Source organism: Amborella trichopoda, chromosome 1, assembly GCF_054954075.1.
Source record: "Amborella trichopoda isolate Santa Cruz 75 chromosome 1, AtrichopodaSantaCruz75HAP2 v2.0, whole genome shotgun sequence".
NCBI classification, from domain to species: Eukaryota; Viridiplantae; Streptophyta; class Magnoliopsida; order Amborellales; family Amborellaceae; genus Amborella; species Amborella trichopoda.
The window spans coordinates 26,640,758-26,664,211 of record NC_142336.1 but is presented as its reverse complement, the minus strand read 5'-3'; the positions used below and the strand labels follow the sequence as shown (position 1 = coordinate 26,664,211).

At 40.9% G+C, this 23,454-nt stretch overlaps 1 protein-coding gene across 1 annotated transcript; it reads left to right on the top strand.

Moving 5' to 3' along the window:
* The first annotated feature begins 2,893 nt into the window (after nt 1-2,893).
* On the top strand, nt 2,894-3,400 carry LOC105420089 (uncharacterized). The gene has a single exon (XM_011622339.1). It carries the CDS (start codon nt 2,894-2,896, stop codon nt 3,398-3,400), a length of 507 nt encoding a protein of 168 aa, XP_011620641.1.
* Nucleotides 3,401-23,454: the final 20,054 nt, after the last annotated feature.

The window sequence follows — 23,454 nt, the reverse complement described above, 5'->3', positions numbered from 1 at the left end:
CCCCCCACATACACGCACATGCCCTTTACGTGCATCTTCACATACACCTTCCCTAACCGACCCATTCATGTGCCACCTTCACTACTTCCCCAGTGAACCCATTCACCTAATTACCATCATCCATCATTCCTCAGTGAGTTTAACCCATGCTCACAAAACGGAGAACCATTCCACTATCCATACTCGTCGTCAGCTAGTGGGTCACTACTTTTCACCCACTATTCATACATCATCCATCTTTCATAGGTAGCCTCGTGTCATCTCCCCAAATTGAGTCAAAACCACCACCACACTCACTCTATGGCTTCCAAAGACTGCCATTCATCACCACTATGGTCTAGCTGTATGACCCTAAGCTATAGTGCATGTCTTGGTCGTATGATGATAAAAGGCTTCGCACAGGTACTGAAGGCATGACCGTAAATACATCGTGGTATATACCTGGACAAGGAACACCATGAGTAAAAATGATGGACGGGCATGGTCACGAAGCCATGAGTAAAATAGTTCCGTAAAAACAAAAATTGAGCACGGTGAAAACCCCAAAAAGGCATCATGAGCATAAACAGATGAAAAGGGTGGACATATCGGAAAGGTCAAGGGTAAAAGAGCTCGAAAATCAAGAAAGTTGGTGAAAATTGTCTCTATGGCGCCACTTCCCCAGTCCAGGTGAAAACCCACAAAGGGCGCTTGGACCAAGAAAAAACAGGTTGACGCAACATCACAGCCTCAACCGGCACCTAATTGCCAAATAGGCACAAATTATAGCTAATGAGATCCACACAAAATCCTCGACTGGCAACATCCAATCACAACACAAAATGGCTCACCTTGGAGTGAGAACCTCACAAGATCTCCCAAACAACAAGAACAAGAAAATCATGACAAACCAAAGACTTCGAGGCAAGAAACTGACAAAGCCGAGGACCAGAGACATCAGGGTGATGCCTCACCAAAATCCCCCCTAGCCGACAGGCCCAGACCTTTGAGATAGGCCAAAAAAAAGGCCCTTGACGGGATCCAGTAGATGGGGCTCACAGAGGTACCCTGATTATCAAAAGCAAACTTGGTGTAGCAGCAAACAAATGCCGACCAAAGGCTCTTTGGCTATCAATCCAATAGTTCCCTAAAGCATGGCACCTGGCCTCCAGATAAGCTCGATTCTAACCAACGAGGTCCCACAAAAATCCTCAGCTGTCAGAATCACAAATAGTCCCTTGGGGGTGACGACTTCCACAAATCACTCAAATTCTCTTCTCCCCCTAAAGTCTCAATAGATGGATCAGTACATTGCATCTAAACGTTTGAGCATCCTAGTTACAACATTGCGAGAATCTCCTTGGTGTTCACGTAGTCATGTGGCTAGGAAGAAAAAAGAAATAAAGCCAGAGGAAATTTTTAGAATGCTTTTCCTTCTCGCTTTTCTCGAAGCACAACATTCAGTGGGGCATAATTTTGGAAGACATTTTTCAGTACCATGGGTCCCCGATGCGAAATAAAGGGGGAAGCCAGTCAATAAAGCCTAATGAATAGTGGAAATTTTGACAGTCTCAAAATGACCCCATAAATGGTTAATATATTCATAAAGGCTTCTAAAAGTCTCTTGCCAAGTTCATCACAGTCCGACATGTCTAAGGCAGTGCAGACTGAGAGATAGTTTCGGCAGAATCAGCCTCTAGCACCCTGAAATGGACCTACAACTAGAGCTCTATTTCGGTGCCTCAAATTGATATGGGACCACCGCCATTGGAGCTGACACAGTTGAAATTCCCCATGGGTCAAATTTCAGCACAAACGGGCACTCTCGGAAGAAGTTATAGGTGAAAGATTGAAACAGGAGGAGCCACACAAATGTGTCTTCGATGTCTCAACGAGGAGCACAGACAACGAGGAGCAGTAGTGTCTAGCGCCGTCCAAGGGCCATGACACTGTTGCTCAATGGCTGTGAATGGCGATGCCTAATTGAGGCCCCGTCTCTTTGCCATCTCGCGCTTCCTCCTCATTCTCTTCTCTTCTCACTTGATTGAGGGTGGACTCGGTCTAGCATTACCATAGCAGTCTGGCTATCGAGCAGTATTGCGGTCGTGCTGGTCCTAAGTACCATGCTCGTCTTGCTGCCACACCATATTAAGACAGTCATATCGACCTCAGTTTCGAGTAGTATTTCCGTCGCACTGGTCCTAGTACCATGCCTGCCTTGCTACCACTCCGAGTCGGTCATTGTACTGGTCCAGCTATCATACTAGTCTCATCCCATTACTGATTTCTCTTCTCTTTTCTACCTTTATTCGAATCTTCCACTTCATCACCCTCACTTATGAATGTGCATTTCCCTAAGAAAAGGGTTGGTCCTTCAGCCCACATGTCTTTCAAGTTAACCATGATAATGTTGTGCAGAAAACAGGGACATTGTTGGTCAAGGGAGGCGATTCCGAACCAGGGCTTTCCGTCGTGATCTAAGAGGGCACCCGCGTGAGTCAGTCGGGGTAAGTCACGAACCCAGGTGAGGTTGGTCCCACCTCATGTTAAAATTCCTTTCTCACTAGTTGGACACCTGTACTTGTTTGGTGAACGAGGTTTCCGAGAGAGTGATTTCAAGTCCCGAGTTTTTTCAGCCCAAGACATGTGTCACCCGATCACGTAGATCCGGGGAGGCAAGATCGAGGCACCTAACCAATATGATGTGAGGAAAGATAGTCTTAAGCCCTATCATGACACTGTGAAAACTTTGATAATGAACCTTATTAACTTCTCCTTAGGGCATATTCCCAGAAGGTTAAACTCCCTGACCGATGCCCTTGCTAAGGTCGATGCCACTATTCAAATCTCCTTGAAGAACCCATGCCTATATGGGTAGCAGAGTGGAGGCACATTGAGCTGATTGGAGAGTTAGATGGGGATGATGAAAGGAATATTTTACCAGAATGCACTCCTCCCTGCTAAAGATGCTCTAGAAGCTGAAAAGAAGGCGAAGCAGGGCCGAGACGATAAGTCTAAAAGACAAGAGGAAGAGATCTTTGATCCAATAGGTGCTGAGGTTGAACAAGTTGACGATTGGATGGAACCAATAATCAACTTTCTCAAACACGGTCGACTACCAGAGGATTGCATTGAGCGCAACAATATACGAAGATTGGCCACCAAGTACACTTTTCTTAATGGAGATGTTCTCTTCCGACGGTCCTTCGATGCCATCCTTCTCCGAGGTATCGACACAAAAGGGGCAAAACAAGTACTTGAAGAAGTGCATGCCGGGATATGTGGCTTTCATCAGTCTGATCTTAAGCTCTATGAACGGATATACAGATTGGGCTATTATTGGCCATCAATGGTTACAGATTCGTTATCCTATGACCAAGAGGTGCTAAGTGTGGCAGATACATTCAAACTTCATTCATAAGCCACTAGAGTCTCTGCATCCTATGGTGATGTCATGTCCTTTTTCACAATGGGGTATGGATATTGTCAGACCCATCTTCCTCAGCATTGGGTCATACCTTCATCTTGACTACTATAGATTACTTCTCCAAATGGGCTTAAGTGGTCCCTCTCAAATTTCCCCAGAGAATCAGTAGCCAATTTTGTGTGACATCACGTCATTTATCGCTTTGGTATGCCTGATCAGATCATATCAGACAATGGACCCTAGTTCAGGAGCCAACATATTGACCACTAAGCTAACCAATTTGGCTTTGAGTGGAAGTACTTTACTATGTACCATCCTCGAGCAAATGGTTTAGCCGAAGCCTTCAACAAAACCCTTTACAGCATTCTAAGGAAGTCAGTGTTAAAAATTGGCACGAGAAACTTCCTGAGGCTTTATGGGCTTATCGTACCACAATTCAGAGTGCTACCGATTCTACTCCCTATTCTTTGGTCTATGAAAGTGAAGCGGTATTACCTCGCGAGATCCAACTCCCATCGCTTCACATCACCGTACATCATGATATGACAAAAGATGAGCAAGTCAAGCTTCATTATCAAGAATTGGATGCACTAGATGAGAAGAGACTAGAGACTCAGCAGAAGCTCGAGCTCCATCAAGGGAGGATGAAGAGGGCTTTTGACAAGTCAATCAAAGTCCGTTCATTCGCTCGTGGTGATTTGTTTCTAGTGGTGAAAAGGCCGATCGTCATGCATGGGCATCGTAAAGGAAAGTTTGAACCAAAGTGGGAAGGTCCTTATGTAATAAAAAGGTGTCCCCAAATGGAGCCTATATATTGATTCATTCTGATGGGAAGGATGTGATGCCCTCTATCAATGGACATTACCTAAAAAGGTATTACTCGTGATCCTTACGGTCTTGGAGGTCTCGAAGGTAAGACCTTAAACATACCTTCAAGCTTGAGGCATGACTCTGAAAGGAAAAGAGAGTGTGATAGGCCTACTACATTCATAAGAAACATGGGAGATAAGTAGTGCAAACAAGCCAAAATTTTTATTAAGAGAACCTGCAAGTTACAGATATAATTTTTCATTACAAGTGTGAAAAATCAAAATTCAATTCTTGCATCTGAGGAAAAGAGGAGCGGTTGACCATCAGCGTTGCTATTGCACCTGAGGAAAAGAGGAGCGGTTGACCATCAACGTTGCTCTTACACCTGAGGAAAAGAGGAGTGGTTGACCATTAGCTTTGCTCTTGCATCTGAGGAAAGGAAGAGCAGTTGACTATCAGTGTTGCTCCTGCATCTGAGGAAAAGAGACCAGTGGATCGCTAGTGTTGCTTCGGCATCAGAGGAACAGAGAAGGGTTTTAGATCGAGTATACAAAGTAGACTTCTCTAGCAAGGAACACGCTTATAAGGGAGAACATGCCTTGTTCGCAATGAGTTCCCTTCCACAGAACAACATGGAGTTCACAATTGTGCTTGAGGCCTTAGCTTCCAAACTAGATGGGATTCCCTCTGATTGAGTCGCCATCAATGAAGTTACCATTTCTAAAGTTTCCTACCCTCGGAAAGCTCTTCGTCAAAGAAATGCTCTCAGAAATTCTTGCCAACCAATATGATGCTGCCCCTTTTGAGTGACGGTCCAAACTGTCGAGCTTACTAAGCTAAGTGCATATTCACTGTCTAGCACGCTAAGCTGCCGTGCAAGAACACTAAGCTGCCGTGCGTATTCACTATCGAGCACAGAAGCCATCGTGTGTATTCACTGCCGAGCACGAAAGCCATCATGCGCGCTTCCTGTCACTCATGCTCACTGACAAATGCTCGTAGTCGTGCATGACTGTTGTTGTGCATGACCACTCTCGTGCACGAAAACTTCCGTGTACGACCATTGCTGAGCACGTTTACTGCCGCGCATGATTAGCGACCGTGAACAAACACTTGATGAGTGTGGGCGCTCGCCATGTGTATTTGCATGATGCTTTGGTTACCCGATGACCTTTCAGTTGTCTGTGACCCGTCAGCTCCCAGTTACCCTTTAGTTGCCTGTAACTCCTCAGCTCCCTACCCCCTTTTGGTTGTCGGTGACCCCTCAGCTGTCTGTCATCCGTCGACTGCCTTGCGACCTTTCGGCTGCCTGTGACCCTTTAGTCACTCCCGAAAACTTGCAACCATTCTATTTCTCTTACCCGAACTTCCCATACGAATGCCAAAAAACCTCCCAGCGCACTGTCAAACCCTCCCTTCTTCATCTCAGAATTGCCCTATCGTCGAAAAACCACTGACTGTCTGTCGAAAAGTCTGCACAAGAATTCCTCACCTCACCAAAGTCCCCCGGCATTTCCTTGTCACCAAATATATATATATATATATATATATATATATATATATATATATATATATATATATATATATATATATATATATATATATATATATATATATATATATATATATATATATATATATATATATATATATATATATATATATATATATATATATATATGTATATCATGGCCCACTACCGAGAACTCCCTCCTTCTCGGTGTTGCCCTATCGTCGGAAAGCCACCAACAGCCCTCCAGAAAACCTCCCCGATTCACTGCCAAGACTTCCCTCCTACTCTTGGTGCCTCACTATTGCCAGAAAACCATTGAGAAGTCTTCGCTAAACTTCTCACCGAAGCCTCCTCCTTCACAAAACCTACCAAAAAACTCACCCCTTAACGAAAAATCCCTGCAAAATCTCCTTGGAAACCCTTTGCCACCCTCGAAGCCCTTAGCGTTTTACCTTTCATAAAATAGTAAAAGGGGTTTTCACCACTTTTATAGTTAGGGCTTACCAAAAGTGCCCCCAGTAAAGTTGAAATGATAGACTGATCCAAGAGGCCAAACTTCGATAGACCAGGCCGAGTCGGGTCTAGGCCCGAGCTCAAAGCCCAGCATGTCACTGCCGAGCACGTTCCCTTGTCACCTGTTGCTACCAAGTGTGTTCATGTTGTCGTCGAATGCAAATTAGTGCTGCTGAGCACGTTCATGTTTCTGCCCAGGGCAAATGGTTGCTGCTGAGCGCATTCCCTCTCCAAATGCTGTCGCTAAGTGTGATCTTTCGTCGCATGAGCTGAACAACACATTCCCCCAGTCAAGTGCTACCGAGCATGTTCCCTCTACAGCCGTGTACGCATCACTGCCACATGCACTTTGTTGACGAACACACTTGACCATCATGTGTTGTTGCCATGCGCATTTTCCATTGCCAAGTGCAACCCTTTTGACCACTCCACCCATGTCTTTTGCATGTGCCTCCACGCATGCCTTCCCTAGCCGGCCTATTCATGTGCGCATCGACAAGGTTCAATCCTCAGCATCTGGCTATCCCCATTAGACCCATATTCATCCCCTAATCTTTTATCCCCAGGGACTCATACCCAATTCTTAATCCCCAGTAAGCCTGCTTCCACCTACCATCCCTCACTGAGCCACCATCACCATCTGAACCCACTGCCCATAAATGGTCTAAGCCATTTCATCTCCAGTGAATCAGACCACCATTCATAAACCCATTTTTCATGGAGTCTCATCCATTTCATATCTTCTAGTGAGTCCACCCCACATTTTGCAACCCACATACATGGCGACTCACAACAGTCCAGTTGCATGACCCTAAACTATAGCACTCATCCTAGCAGCATGACGTTAAACTTTTTTTTTTAGCACTCGTTCTAGTCGCATGACGTTAAACTGCTTTGCCCAATGGTTCAGTTGCATGACCCTAAACTGTAGCACTCGTCCTGGCCACATGACGTTAAACTGCTATGCTCAATGGTCCAGATGTATGACCCCAAGCTGTAGCACATGTCCTGGCCGCATGACATTGAACTACTTCGCACAACAGTCCAGCTGTATGACCCTAAACTATAGTGCACGTCTTGGCCGCATGACGCTAAACTGCTTTGCCCAGGTCCTGGTGGGAATGACCTTCAATATGCCTCCATACACATTTTTACCACCTCCATTGCCTCTCCAAAGAGTCTATCTCCATTATCCTCGCCACCTTCCCCAGTGAGTCGAACCCATGCTCACGAAACCATAGTGAGGCATTCCATCATCCGCACTCACCGTCAGCTAGCGGGTCACCCCTTTATCCACCTTCCATCCAAACACAATCCATCATTCACATAAAGTCTCATGCCATCACCCCAAAATGAGTCAAACCACCACCATACTCACCCTGTGGCCACCACAAATGGTCATCCATCTCCGTTACGATCCTACTATATGACCTTAAACTATAGTGCACGTCCTGACCGCATGACGTTATACTGCTTTGCTCAAGTCCTAGAAGCATGACCTGAAACATGCCCCCATAAAAACAAAAAAATAGGAATGGTGTAAACCCAAAAATGGGAATGGCAAGAGTAAAAATGACGGACGGGCATGGTCACAAAACCATGAGTAAGAGTGTTCTGTAAATAAAAACTGGGCACAATGAAAACCTGAAAAGGCATTGTGAGTAAAAATGGAAAGAAAGGCAAACATGGTCGTCAGGTCATGGGAAAAAGAGCCTAAATAAAAAGGACGTTGGTGAAAACCATCTCTACGGCACTGCTTCCCCTGTCCAATAAAAAACTCGAAAGGGTGCTCGAACCAATAAGTAGGATGATGCAGTGTCCACCTCCACAAGCCGCTTCAGCCAGCATTTCAAAAATTCTTGGTAGCTAAATATCCTGTTATCGAGACCCAAAAAATAAAAAAATCATTCAACCATACGTCTAATGGGGTGTAGATGTTAAAATCATCCCTCTAGATCCCACACAAGTAAGCAACTGTCAAATCAGGTCAATACCTGCCCACAGCAATCAGGGTGAAGCGAACCGAGGCTGCCTCGCTAAAATCCCTCCTTCATCGGACCAAACAATCGTTGGGCTCGGCAAAACGGGACCCACAGAGGTTCCCTGCTTGTCAAAGCAAACCTGGTGTAGCAGCAAACAATGCCACCAATAAGTCCAATGAGGGTGAAGACTTTAAAAGCATCTTATACATCTGACATGAGTGAGGCCTTAAAACTCATCCCTTAAAAGTCTCCGCATCTAGGGTAAGCCAACAAAAACCCTCAACCGTCTTGAAGCGCCTTGGTCACCCCTACGGCAAGCAGCTTTGCACAAATATCCCTTTGACGTTCTTGTGATCCGGTGATCAGGAAGAAAATTGAAGTTGGGGGAACAATTTTGTTCTGAATGTTGTACTTTCACTTCTCTCGAAGCATAACATTCAGCAAGGAAAGCTGTTTGAGGTTATTTTCCATTACTTGTATCCCCGGTGCGAATAAGGAAAGAGTAGTTCGTGACCTAGGCCCACAGGTACCGAAATGCTTGTCGACTACGAAAGCCATAAGACAATAAGCACTGATATGAAGTGAAATTTCCAATAGTCTCATAATGGCCCAAGCAAGCGTAATAACATGGCTAAGGGTCTCTTAAAAATATCTGCCAAGTTTTGTAGCAATCCGACGAGTTTTAGGCAGTGTAAACATCAAAACAATTTCAGGAAATCTTGCCTCTATCATGCTAAAAATGCGCTTTGAACTACAACACCATTATCAAAGTGTTAAATGGTCTCCATACCATAAGCATTGGATTCAAAACAGTCAAAAACCCTTGGGTATCAATTTTCGATGCGTTTGGATGCTTTTGGAGCAAGTTATGGCCAAATTATCCAAAATATGTAGGTTGTACACAATTATGATGCACCCTCGGCCAACCAGTTTCCATTAATGGAAACTGTACATCATCAATTCGGGGGGAAATGTTATAAGGTCATATCTTCTTCATCCCAGGTCAAATCGAGCCCAAATTTTGAGAGCACGTTCGTGTTATCGACCCGGTCGATTTGATATACGATACGCATAGTGGCATGGCCCGAGCCAGGAGAAATGGAAGAGAGAGGTTCACCGGAAAACTCAAAAGTTGCAGGGAAATTCCAGCCACACGTCCCTCTGATCAAACTCCTATATCACAGCGCTCGCACGTCGGATCGACCTCAAACCAAATTTACTACGAGCACAAGGTCAGAGGCTTCATCTGAACTGAACTTCGCATGTGATGGAAGGCCGAATTTGACACATGATGAGTCTGAAGTTGCTATAATTCTGACCACGAAATCCAAACTCTGGCCAAAGTTTCCCAATTTGTAAAACTGTCATCCGGGTATCAAATCGAGTCATTCTTTTTGCAGAACAATCATATGACTTCGTCGTCATGCTACAAAGAAGAAATCAGCGAAAGATACAAAGAAATACGTTGAATCTTGAAATCAAGATTACACGTTTCCATGTTTTTGCCACGTCGTGCTCATGGTTCGAAACTCATATCCACGACTCGAAATTGATACCAAAATGATCGTCTTCTCAAGCTCATTAAGAAAACAATAATCTTTTGATCGAATGGTGATCGAAAAAGCCTTGAATCAGCCATAGAAAGTTTACATCATTGAACGACCATGGCAGGGATTGATTTGTAATTACTCAGATTGTTGGTGCAGGGGCAAAATCATCATTTTGCCCCATTTCCTTAGATTTTCTTTAATTATTTTAATACCTAATTTTCATCAATTAGGTCAAGTTTTCTTCATCCACCCATGTTTGGGCACCATTTGTATATAAGGAACGTATCATCTCATTGTAAGGACACCCCCTATTAGATGAAAAAAACTTGTTTTTTCTTGAATAATGGGTCACGACTTGGAGAGAGAGGAGAGGGAAATTTTAGATGGATATCCCTAAGTAATTTTCTCTCTCCTATTCTTTCTCTCTCTTCTCTCTCTTTTATCTCTCTCTTCTTTCTCTCACTTCTCTCTCTTTTTTGTCTCTCTCTTCTTTCTCTCTCTTATCTCTCTCCTTCTCTCTTCTCTCTCTTCTTTCTCTCTCCCTCTCTCTTCTCTCTCTTCTTTCTCTCTCCCTCTCTCTCTTCTCTCTTCTTTCTCTCTCTTCTTTCTCTATCCTTTCTCTCTTTTATGTGTCTCTTTTCTCTTTCTTCTCTCTCTCTTCTCTCTCTATCCTTTCTCTCTTTTATGTCTCTCTCTTCTCTCTTTCTTCTCATCCCTTCTCTCTTTCTCTTCCTTCCTCCCTTTCTCTGTCATGAACTGCAGTGCTCATGTCGAGCACGATCTTTTTTGTCTCTCTCTTCTCTCTCCTCTCTTACTCCCTCTCCTTTCTCTCTCTTTTGTCTCTCTTATATTTCTCTCTTCTTTCTCTCTTTTCTTTCTCTTCTTTCTCTCTCTTTCTCTTTCTTCTTTTTCTCTCTTTCTCTCTTCTTTCTCTCTTATTTCTCTCTCTTCTCTCTTCACTCTTCTCTCTTCTTTCCCTCTCTTCTTTCTCTCTCTTCTCTCTCCCTCTCTCTTCTCTCTCTTCTCTCTATTTCTATCTCTCCTCTCTCTCTTCTCTCTCTCCTCTCTCTCTCTCTTTCTCTTCCTTCCTCCCCTCCTCTATCACGCACGGCAGTGCTCACTACCAAGTGTGATCTTCTTTTTCTCTCTTCCTCTCTCTCTTCTCTCTCTTTTCTTCTTTATCCCGCACTGTAGTGATTGTTGCTGAGCGTGACTCTTTCTTTCTCCTCTCTCCTTTCTATCTCGCATGGCAGTGAATGCTACCAAGCACAACTCTTTCTTTCTTCTTGCTCCTCCCTGACACGCACGACAGTGCTCACTGCCGAGGACGATCTTCTTCTTCTCGCTTATCCTCCTTTCTCTCTCACTCTCTCCTTTTTGTCCCGTACGGCAGCCGATGCTGCCGAAGTGCCACTCTTTTTTTTCTTCTCTCTCTTTTCTATCTCGCATGATAGTGAGTGCTGCCGAGCACGACCCTTTCTTTCTTCCTTCTTCTTACTGTATCGCACGGCAGTAAAATCTGTTGAGTGCGATTCCCTCCTTTCTTTCTTCCTTCTCTTCTTTCTTGCATGGTGGTGTATATCACCAAGCATGATTTCTCCTTCCCCCCCCCCTCCCTTTTCTTTGTTTAATCAAAGAGTAAGCTAAGTCTTGTGCAGCCATGATTGTCTCGACATCGAGCAACCTAGCAGTCGTGTTTGTCAAGTTACTAAGCCCGTCTAGCTGTCGTGTCAGATTAGCCATTGCGTCGGACCAACCACCATGGTAGTCTCGTTGACGAGCAACCTAGCTATCATGTCGATATGATTACCGAGCCTGTGTATCTGTCGTACTTGACTAACCTCTGTGCCGGTCTTGCCATTGTGCTAGCCTAGCCGCCTGATTAAACTTTTTCCCTTCTTTTTTCCTTCACTTATCTACTTTCTTATATCCCTCTCAGTTCTTGTTCTATTATTGTAAAATATGTATCAAGGTTCCTTCGTCAAGGAGACGCTAGAAGGTTGTCGAATTGATATGAACCCGATCATGTCATTTTCTGTTTTCTTTTGAGTACACAAGCTTGTGTGCACTCACCCTATGACAAGGTGGAGTCTTCAGACCCAGTTGTCTTGTAATTTAATGTGTGTGTGGGATTGCAGGAAAAGAAGAAATAGGTCAAAAGCGGCGATTTCAAATCACTCATAAATCTGGGGGGCATTCCAATATGATCTAAGAGGACGCCCACGCGCGTTAGCCCAAGTGAGTCACGGACTCAAGTGAGGTAAGTCCCACCTCACACCTTAATTCCTCTCTCACCGATTGGTAATCCTACCCGTGTCCTCCTGACACGGTTCACGAGAGAGCGGTCTCAGGTCCTGGGTCCTAGTCAAACTCAGAGCCAAGCCACCAGGTCACCCAAACCCGAGGGCGCGATCGAGGAATCTAACCACATACATTACAAGAAGCCATAATATAAGCAAAATACTTATTTATTTCAGTAACAATATCATATTTGAACATCCCATCACATGAGTACCCTTGCCAACAAATACACCATTTTTTATCAAGATGAGTTTGTTAGACCCAATGACCATTTTAAAACCCTTCTTGTTCAAGATACATCCCGAAACAAGGTTTCTTCTCATGTCTAATATATAGTACACATTTTTTGAGGTAAGTACCTTGCCCAAACTAAACTTTAGTCCCACCGTACCCTTTCCAAGCATATTTTTCATAGCTTGGCTTCCAAGTTGAACTAAATTACTGTCACCCACGAGTTCAAAAGTCTTAAACATGTCTCGATTGTTACACACTTGAATGGTATCACCCGTATCAACCCACCATTTATTGCCTTTATCGATCACGTTTACTTCAGTGACCATAGCTACAATTTTTTCTTCAATGGTCAAGTTCACTTGGTTTCTAAGCCTTTTGAGCCCTTTCCGGTGTCGACACTCTCTTGAATGGTGTCCCAGTTTTCCACATACATAGCAAGTAGCTTCCTTATAATATTTATTATGGACCTTGGGAAAGAAAAGCTTCTTGTTAAATGAAACACTTGATTTTTGCTCAACAAGATTTGCCTTAGAGTGAAAATTAATTAATTCATCTCTCTTTTCCCTAATTCTATTCTCTTCTTCAATTTGAAGAGATTTTTGAAGTTAAACCAAATCAAGATCAACTTTCTTGTGTTTCATTTTATTTTGATACTCTCTCCAAGATGGGGGTAGCTTATGAATTATAGAGCCTACTAGGAAATATTCATCCAAAGAGATACCACAATCTTTAAGTTCATTGAATACAAGCTACAACTCATATACTTGAGAGAGAATAGACTTGTTTTTAATGAATTTAAAATCTAAGTTAGAAATCATAAATATTTTGTTACTAGACTCTTTTGTGAGGTACTGGGTTTTAAGTAGTTTCCATAGCTCTTTCGCCATGCCAATGGAGGAATACATGTCATAAATCAAGTTCACCAAGGCATTTTGGATATGACCTTTGCATTTGTAGTCATTTTCCATCCATCTCTTTTATGATTGAGTTTGCTCGTCGGTGGAGTCATTCGATGGTGGTGGTGGTGCAGGCATTGACTCGGTGACTATGTAAGCCACTTTAAGAGTGGTAAGCAAAAACAGAACATTTTGCTGCCATCACTTGAAATTCAATCCGTTGACACATTCGAGTCGAGTAAAATCGTTATTCATGACTTTCAAATAACTAATGGCAATCTCCTTTCTTTCACCCATGAAATATCATATTGAATTGTTGGAAGTTTGGATTGGTGAAATGGAGGCAAAGAAAGGTACGATTTGAAAAAATGTACTCTCAAACTCTTCTTGTTTTCTGGCACGTAGGAGCACTATCTTAAGACGATATTTGCCCCCCTTCGATATAGTATTTGATGTGCATAAGAAGGGCATCGTTCTCAGGATACAAAAAAATATAGAGGTCTTTTATAATTTTCCTAAGCTCTATGCACCCAAGCTTGGAACCCACACATGAGACACCAGAGTCTTGATAGTTTAGAGAGAGAAAGAGATAAAGTCAAGTAGAGAGAGAGTTTAGCCCACTGGTTTACTTGCTAAATTGCAAAGAAAGGTCTATTGAGAGAGATGTAAGGGCTATGAAAAGTGTGTCTCGTATGGTGAAATGACTCCTTTATATAGAGCCACAAGGTGGCTGCACATTTACTGTAGCGGTGGTTACATACACCACCAACAGCTACAAGTTACATGCAGCCCCTTAACTTGCTTGATAGCTACTATTACAGCCTCATTTGGCTCCATTTCATCAATGGCTATATGACCGTTGAGTGACCCACATGCATCAATGGCTAGATGACTGTTGGTATCCCACACGAGCTGGGTTCACAAAAAGAGATCGAGCCCAGAGCCTGACCCATAGACGTGCTCAGACGAGGAGTGCCTCTCTTGCCGATGCGAGCATGCGAGGTGCAAAGTGCGCTATCAAGGGCCCTTGCACACACATACACACACATGTACGCGCACACGCATACGCATGTGCGCATGCGCATTGCATGCTTTGCATGCCTGCACATGCACCCTCTCTCTCTTTTGTATTAAGAGTATATTGCATGGGAATACGTGCTTTTAAATACAGCTCAAAAAACTCTCTTCTTCAATGTGGGACTCAAACCCACATCTTTCTCTCTCTACAAAGAAATTTAAGAAAGAACAATAAACTATAGTCAAAGCAATTTAGGAAAGAATAATAGACTATAGTAATGTTTTGAAATACATATAAGTATTTTTCAAACCAAAAATACTAACAGATATGAAATCATTGTTCTTGAATGGTGTTCTTGATGAACATGTGTATGTTGAACATTCAATTGGTTATGTGATAAAAGGGCAAGAAACTAAAGTTTACAAATTTTTAAAAGCTTTGTAGAGTTTTAAGCAAGCACGTAGGGCATATAATAATATAATTGATCAATAATTCTTGAATATGGTTTTCCTACTCCCCATGTAGAATAAGGTCACAATTCCAAGATTGAGAGAGACAAGTCCCAAGAATGAAATACATGGAATTTGAATTTGGAATGTGTGGAGTCCAGAGTCTTCTTGTGTTTTCTTGTAAATTCGTCCAAACAAATAGGGTGTATGTTTAGAGAGGGAAAACTTCACTAAAAAAAGTGTAGAAATAGTCTAGAAAGGTCCTTAAATATCTATATATTAAGGTACTATGTATATGTTCTTGGGAAGATTATAGATATCCAACCCCCCCCCTCTCCTCCAAAAAAAAAAAAAAGAAAAATAAACTTTGTAGATATTCTACTCCCCAATACTTTTTCTCACATCCTAGACCCCAACATAATTTTTTCATGTAATTACCCCCCTAGTCAAGAAGTTAGCAAGTTTAAGACAAAAACACCCTTACCCTCTCTCTACACAAATAAAAATATGACATATGTTAGCTTTTTTAACTCTATCCTTCTCTTTTAACTCTCTTTCTTTCTCTTTCTCTACATGTCATCTCTCTCTTTCTCTATCTGTCATCTCTCTCCTCTCTCTCTCTACCGACTCTCTCTATCTCTTTCTCTCTCTACCCACCCTCTCTCTCTTTGTTTCTCTAGGTGCCTGCTCCCTCTCTCTTTCTCTCTCTACTAGCCCTTTGTCCCTCTAAGGCAGTGCCAGACCAAAAAAATTTTACAGTTCGACACAAAAATGTGTCGGGCCACAAAAAAAATTAAGTCCAACACCCAGTGTACCGAACCATGTATTGATCAAAAAAAACCTCTGTCCCTCTATGGAAATCCAGCACACTATGTGTTGTACCATGTATTGATTTAAAGAATCCTTTGTCCAACATACTAGATGCAATCTGGTACTTAGTGTCCTGGATCGAAATTTTTTACGAGAGGAGAGAGAGAAAGAGAGGATGAGAGAATGAGAGAGAGGGCATGTGGAAAAAGAAAGTGAGAGAGAGGAGGCAGATAGAGTGAGAAAGAGAGAGGAGAGAGATGGTGAGTAGAGAAAGAGAGAGATGGCATGTAGAGAGAGAAAGAGAGAGATGGCATGTAGAGAGAGAAAGAGAGTTCAGAAAGCTGACATGTATCACATTTTTGTTTGTGTAGGGAGAGGGTAAGGGAATTTTCATTTTAAACTTATTGACTTCTTGATTGGGGAGAAAATACAAGAAAAAACAGTGTTGGGATTTAGGGTGTAAGAAAATATGTATTGAGAGTAAGATGTCTAAAAGGTTGATTTGGGAGGGAGGGTATCGACAATTTTCCCTATAAACTGCAGTAATAGAGTTAATTTGATCTTTTTGAGTGCACAAACAAAGCGTCTGCATCTCTACTTCCAACAACCTAACAACTATAATCATATGAAAACCATATGTTTTTGTTAAAAACATTCTCTTCATGAGTTCTTGGTGATTTTTAGATTTGATAGAAAATTTCTTGCTAGTTTTTAACCACGTTTTTGGGTTAAAAACATTTCAAGGAATTCTTGGTAATTTTAGAGCTCAGATAAATGCTTTTTCTAATTTTTTTATTGATTCCACTATCGTATAATCCATAATTGATCTTCAACCAATTGTTATTAATACCTCTATCATCAAACCAGCCCATTGGCTTTTCCTTTTTTAAAGATATGGTTCGATGCTGAAGATATCATGCGGGTCCATACGTAAAAAAAAGTTTCAAGTATTAAGTGGCATGTATTTCAGCTATCGAAACACCCAAATGTTGTGGCGGTCTAATACCTTGGGCATCGAAGTGCCTTAGGATTCATGAAAATAAAAGACTACGAAACTAAGTGATTCGATGTTGCAAAGTATAACAAAAAAAACCATGAAAATAAAGTACTAAGGCATAAAATTTCGAAAACTTAGGATAATGTGGTTATTTTGCAAATTGTTTCTGGTCTATATATAATCTTTTCAAAAGAGGATATAAGAAAAAGGGAAAAGTTTATATAGAGCCGACGCTCCAAACAATCAAATTTAAGCCTACCTCAAAAATTTCATTAGAAGATGTTGTTTCGATGCCCAAATATCATCAAATTGACATGAAAAAAAAGTCGATTTCAAGTTTTGAAAATAGTGTATTTTGTAATGCATTTTTGGATCGTTAATTTTCAAGATTTTTCAAGTTTTCATAGATATGTCGATCTACACTATTTTTAAAGCTTTAAACTTTGTAAACAAAGATGAAAATATATTTCAAGGCTATCACAAAGATTTCCAATATTGAAACCACATTTCTCGACACTATTTGAAGGTAGGCTCTAATTTGATTGTTTAGAGCCTAGGCTCTATACAAACTGCACCCTAAGAAAAAATAATTGTGGATTGTACATTGTAAAGTGGGACTTTTATGAGAATGGGGTTTGGGTAGGGGCTCGTTATCCCCACTAAATTAGCCAAAAAATAAAAGTGGGACTTCAACGTATTATGCGATGAAGTGGCGACTTCAATGTAAAAATATAAGGGGGGTATGTCCCATGGTACAAAGCAACCGATATGTGTGTCTATTTGTGATATGAATGTGAGAATGTTAGAAATGTCCTAAGGACTAAGAAAGCCTACAATGAATAAACTTAGATTTTGAAGAGTCTCAGCAAAGACATCATCTCTGCCCCAGAAGGTGCACAAGAGTGGCCTATGATACCCCAAAGTCATTCCCCAAGTTTCATCCCAATCGAGCTAATGTGCGAAGAGATAGGAGGAAAGTGCGGTTAGTAAAACTCTATCAAGTTGATCTCAGATGGTCTCCAGGCCACCAAAGACTGCTTCAGAAGGCCAAAAAATTGTTGACTGCCAAGTTTTACCTGAAACGGACCTTTCTAGATCTTACTTTCCCAAAATGAGTACGTTGTTTACTATTCAAGAAAAGGAAAACTAAACTAGTTTCCAAAAATAGTAAAAAATCGATACCTTCTTTAAAAAATGAGGCAAATTTGTCATGCTCATATCTTACAATCCGTAAAGTGGATCGGGCTCAAATTAGGATATTTTGTGCTCCTCAATGAAAATGAAATTTTGACACATGCCATAGACAAAGCCAACGACCGGAGTGAGTGAAATTCTAGATAGAAGGTTACATGAAAATGGTTTATGCAAAAAATTAGTGTGCGCAACCTATCTTTGCTTCGGCGATCTTAACATGGTGCCTGAAGATTGGGTCGACCCAAAAATGGATGCATTTCGATTATAGCTCGATAAGCTTCGTTTTGAGATGAGAAATGTCATGATTGGGGTCTGAGAAGATGGTCGTTCAGGCTTGCAAGTGGGCACGAGTTTTGAGGTGCCGAAAAAGTGGTTTTCTGGAAACTTTCCGAAAACCCAAAATGGCCAAAGGCATTTTCCATGGTTTTTTATGTGAAATGACAGTGACGGTGTCCCTTTCAATTTGCCGTCAAAAAAAAACAAAGCAATAAACACAGAATTTTGATAAGATCGAGCAGAAAAAGGAAAAGCAAGTTTGTGCAAAAATCAGAAAAATGAAAAGTTCCAAGAACATATCAAAACTTCGTGATACACTGCAAATCTTATCCCAAAACGATTACCTTGACGTGATCTACTTTTATAAAATGATAGATCATTTGGAACATCGTCGAAAAAGCCAAAAGAAGGCACCAACCCATGTGGATAGGAATAGAGCCCTTTTTGGGGGACCATATGTAATTTCCATGATTTTTTGATGTCCTTTTTGATAATTTTTCTATTATTTTGAATTTCCATTTTATTTTTGTTATTTTATATTTGTACAATAATCTTTTTGGGTTTTGAGTGTATACCCTTCTTTCAAGGGTGAGCTCTATGTAAACTCCATCAAATGTGATGTTAAAGGAGCTTTAGGAAAATCAATGGAAAAAGGCTTAAACCTAGAGAGAAAAAGAGAGTGAGGGTTCTTTTTTCCTCGTGCTTTGTTGAAAATATTTTACCCTTAAGAGGGGATAGAAAAATTTTATGCAAAGAGAGACCACCCCTCCCTTTGTCCTACTCCTTACCTAGACCATACACCCCTTTATCCTACTCTCTACCTAAACTATACACCCCTCTATCCTACTCCCTACCTAGACTATACACCCTACTCTACCTACTCCCTACCTAGACCGTACAACCCATCCTATCCTACTCCCTACCTAAACCATACACCCATCCTACCCTACTCCCTACCTAGATCATACACCCCACTCTACCCTACTCCTTAGACCATACAACTCACCCTACCCTACTCCCTTTCTAGACCATACCATGTTCTCTAAGAAGGTTTTCGCCTTGGTTACACTGACTGGGTCTGTCCCGAGTAGTTACCTTGAAATTGTCTCTGGGGTACTTAAGGACATTCACCTTACCTTTCTTATGTCGCCGATATACCTCCTAGGGGAGGTGATGTCGAAAGGCTACCAGATTCTAGTCAGCCCCCTCTTCCCTCTTAGCCTAGCCCACCTATGCTAGCCTAACCCACCTATGCTAGCCTAACCCACACGAGCCTACCCTAGCCCAACCAAGCCCACCTAGCCTCATTCCCCTAACCTAGTCCAACCCACCTAAGCTAGCCCAACCCACATGAACCTAGCCTAGCTCACTTAAGCTAGCCCAACCCACACAAGCCTAGCCTAGCCTAGCCTAATAAAGCCCACCAAACCCACACGAACCTACCCTAGCCCACCTAAGCTATCCCAACCGACTCGAGCCTAGCCTAGCCCAACCAAGCCCACCAAACCTATATGAACCTAGCGTACCCCAACCAAACCCATCAAGCCCACATGAATTCACCTATCCTAACCAAGCTCACCCCACACCTAACCCAAACCACACAAACCTAGTCTATACCCAACCAAGCCTACATTCGGACCTTTCCCAAACCAAAGGACAAGACTAGGAGTCCATAAGACCCGAACGATTACATGTGCACAATTCAAATGAGGAAACCGAGCTTGGGAAGAGAGCAAGGGGGTTGACCACGTCAATTGACAATCAGGGGTCTTTCCACGGGATCATATGAGCACCGGGATCTAAGAGGGCAATTCGCTCAGATGTATCCAACTCCTTCACCTCGAGGTAAGACTTACTTCGTTATTTTATTTGGTTAGTTCGAACCGTATCGCATCGTCCACCCTTATCTTAACAGGCACACACTGAGGTCACCCACATGTGCAAACACACATGCATGACTAGGGGGAGGGGCAGACATAAGTGAAGGAACAAAAATAGGGCTGACCACACATGTTGATATACGTATGTATTGAATTTATGTATAGTTCACATTTGCATTTACATATTCAACAATTCACACATCCCCAGCTAAGGTCTAGGCTTCCATTCTCACCTAATGCCTTCAAAAACCACTAACGATTTAGAAAACGGGTAGGGGCTCGTCATCCCCACTGAATTACCCAAAATAAAAAACGAATAAAGTTTAATAAAAAAAATTAAATTATATTAATAGTGCAAAAAATATTATTCTGCAAATCATCTTATATTCATCAAAATCATCTTATATTCCAATGCAAGATTGTGCCATAACATGGGAACAAAACTAAAAACTATTAGTGAATTATTAATTCAATATGTAGCATCCCTATTTCATGGCTATTGAATAGGATCTTAATGTATTCATTCAAAATGATACGATCACACCACTTGCACCCTCAATAGAAAAAAAAATTTAATCTAAACTACTTTTACTATTATTCTAAAATATTTTTTATTTTTAAATTAAAATATTATTTGTTGAAGAATCGCATTTCTAAAGAAAGAAGGGAACGTATCACAAATATATACCTATACTTTCGTAAAATTGGAAAAGAAAACCCGAACTTTCAAAAACCTCATCTATACCCTTTCTCACTATTTTTGAGTTTTTTGGATGAAAATACCCTTCACGATAGTCTTTTTACCATAATATATATTGCAAGTTTTACGGTAATTAAAATACTGTAAAACTTTTAAGTAATATTACGGTACTTTAAGTAACGTAATATATTACATTTTTCGTTACGGTATTCTTCGTACCGTAATAGATTAAAGTTTTACTACGGCAATCGATATGTAGTAATACTTTCACACATTATTAACCCTAACTTGAAGCCCATTCTTTCTTTGCGGTCCTTGGTCTACCATGAAGGAGCTCTCAACCTTTGCAATTCTCAACCTTTCCGCTCTCAACCTTTGCGCTCAATCTAACCAATCTCCCACGGTCTCTCTCCCTCATTAGATATTTGAGGTAAGAAATATTTCTCTAGATTTGTAAATTAGGTTGTATATATATATATTGATTCCACATTTCGAGCCTACAGTGTGATGATCGATTGTATTGTTTTTATAGTTGTAGATGCATTGTATATATATATATATATATATATATATAGACTTGGAAATGTGCTACATATCTAACATATCAAGATAGTTATAGACTTGAAAAAAATTATAAGTTTTTTAACCTTAATTGAGAAATATAATGCTATTTTTTTATTATTCTACTGGATTGTTTTGATGGTGTGTGAAAATACAAGATTTCATTTGCTCGCTATCTGTATGGAGTTTGCGTTCTATCCTTCCAACACTGTGTTGCAATTCCAAAAGGTTTTTTAGTTTCCCTCCCATCAGTAAAAAAAGTACGCTTCCATACAATTGGGGTTTGTATTATTGATGCCACAATCTGACCAAGATGGAGGGTTATTGCGATTCTCTCTTTCAAGATGAAGGGTTGCTGCGAGAACTTGTCCGACTCAACAAAAATTACGTTTTGTGTAATTGTTGGCACAATCTGACCAAGACAGCTCCATTATCAGTACTACTAGTGGTCCAAACAGTTCTAATCTATTTCACAAGATTTTTGAATTGCAATCCAAAAATATTGCAATTTTGGGTAATCCAAATTTGCCCTTAGAGAGAGACAGAGACATATCAATTAGTGCATATTTGTTTTTTGGAAATTAGTGCATTTTTCTTTTTGGAACATTGAAAACTGTTATGCACACAACAAGAAGTCGAGTAAATGTTGACATATCAATTGCATGCATTATTTGTGGCTTATAATTTAGGGTTTTTCTAAATATTTTATTTGCATCATAATTGCCATTGCCTTACATAATTATCTTATGATTTGGTCTCTTTAAGTGATAAAAATTCATGATCTTGATTTAGTGAACTCAATTTTGTGATTAAGTTATCCTGTATTTTTGTTGAAAATGTCAAATATCTTTGTAGACTATCTCTCTTGTACTAAAACATATTCATATATTTCTTTGAGATTGCAGCTCACTGAGAGTCGGCATCCTATTGACTAGCAGACAATCCTGTTCTTCTAATTACTACAATTAAACCTACTGGATTCACTTGTACCAGAAGAGTCTAGTATGATTAAACCTACTTGATTCACTGTGATTAAACCAAAAGATTCTAGTGTGATTACTGTGAGTTTTTTGTTTATGATGGCTCTTTGAACAAGGATCATGGTAGAAGATGCACCCTTCCCTAGAGGTCCTGAGATTCTTACATCGCTTAATAAACAAAGAGAACATATTCACATAAGATCTGGGAAGGAGATGTATGTATAAGTTTTTAAAATCATATTATTTATCTATCATGTCAGTTAATCAATTTATTTATTTTAGTAACTGAAATCATAAATTCCATTTCAGAATCGAGAAAATGCCCTCAAGGTTGATGAGATGCCCAATGCAACCTCTTTATGGCCTTTAACAAACAACGATCAAATTGATTTGGTCGAAAGATCAGGATTGTATTCTCTGACCATAGTATCGAGGACTCACCATGATTGTGGCACATTATCTACTATTATCGAGAGGTGGCACATAGAGACGAACACCGGGCACTTCAATATAGACATCAGAGAGATGATACCTACTCTTGAAGATGCATGGAAATTCTCTGGTTAAAGGTTACTATTGTAGCTATAACTTTGAGGAGAGTAGAGAACTACGGGGAATATATTGTCTGCATGAAAGGACAGCTGCCACCTGGTCGTAGCCACTCTTTTATCCAGTTGACATGGTTGAGGAACACTTTTAAGCGACTACCACAAAACTATAACCGCACCACTCTTTTACGATACAACCATGCCTACCTCCTATATCTAGTTGGCTGCACAACATTTGCAGATTTCACATATGGTACGATTCCTACAATATATTTACAAGTTTTTGAGGATATAGAAGTAACTGGTTAGTATGCTAGGGTGCAGTTGCCCTAGCTTTTTTGTTTCGAAGCTTGTCAAAGGTTGTTCGTTCTAATCATCAACACCTAAGTGGATCAGCCACTCTTTTGCTGGTAATGTTAATATATTAATGTTTTCATAGTTTTCTTAAATTTTGATAGATATTTTTTGTTGTAATTATAATTTTTTTATGCATGCATTTTAATGCTAGGCGTACGAGCATTTCAAATTGTTGCGCCCAATTCCCAAAGAAATAAGGCCAGGGCAACCTAAATCCCTCAGGTGGGCCCCTCCTAGAGAATGGGCTAATGCTCACAACTTCGGTCTCGTGAGATGAAAAGAGATTGATAATGCGCAGATTAATTATGTTAGTATAGAATAGTTATCATTGATTTATATTTTAAATAAATTTGGGTGCAGGTTATTTAACTTAAAATTTGTCTTTTTTTTGTCATAGGTCATATGGACCCCATATGATGATTATTCTGACCTAGGAGAGGAAACTGAAGAGGATAAAGATTATGGGCTTATTGTCCATC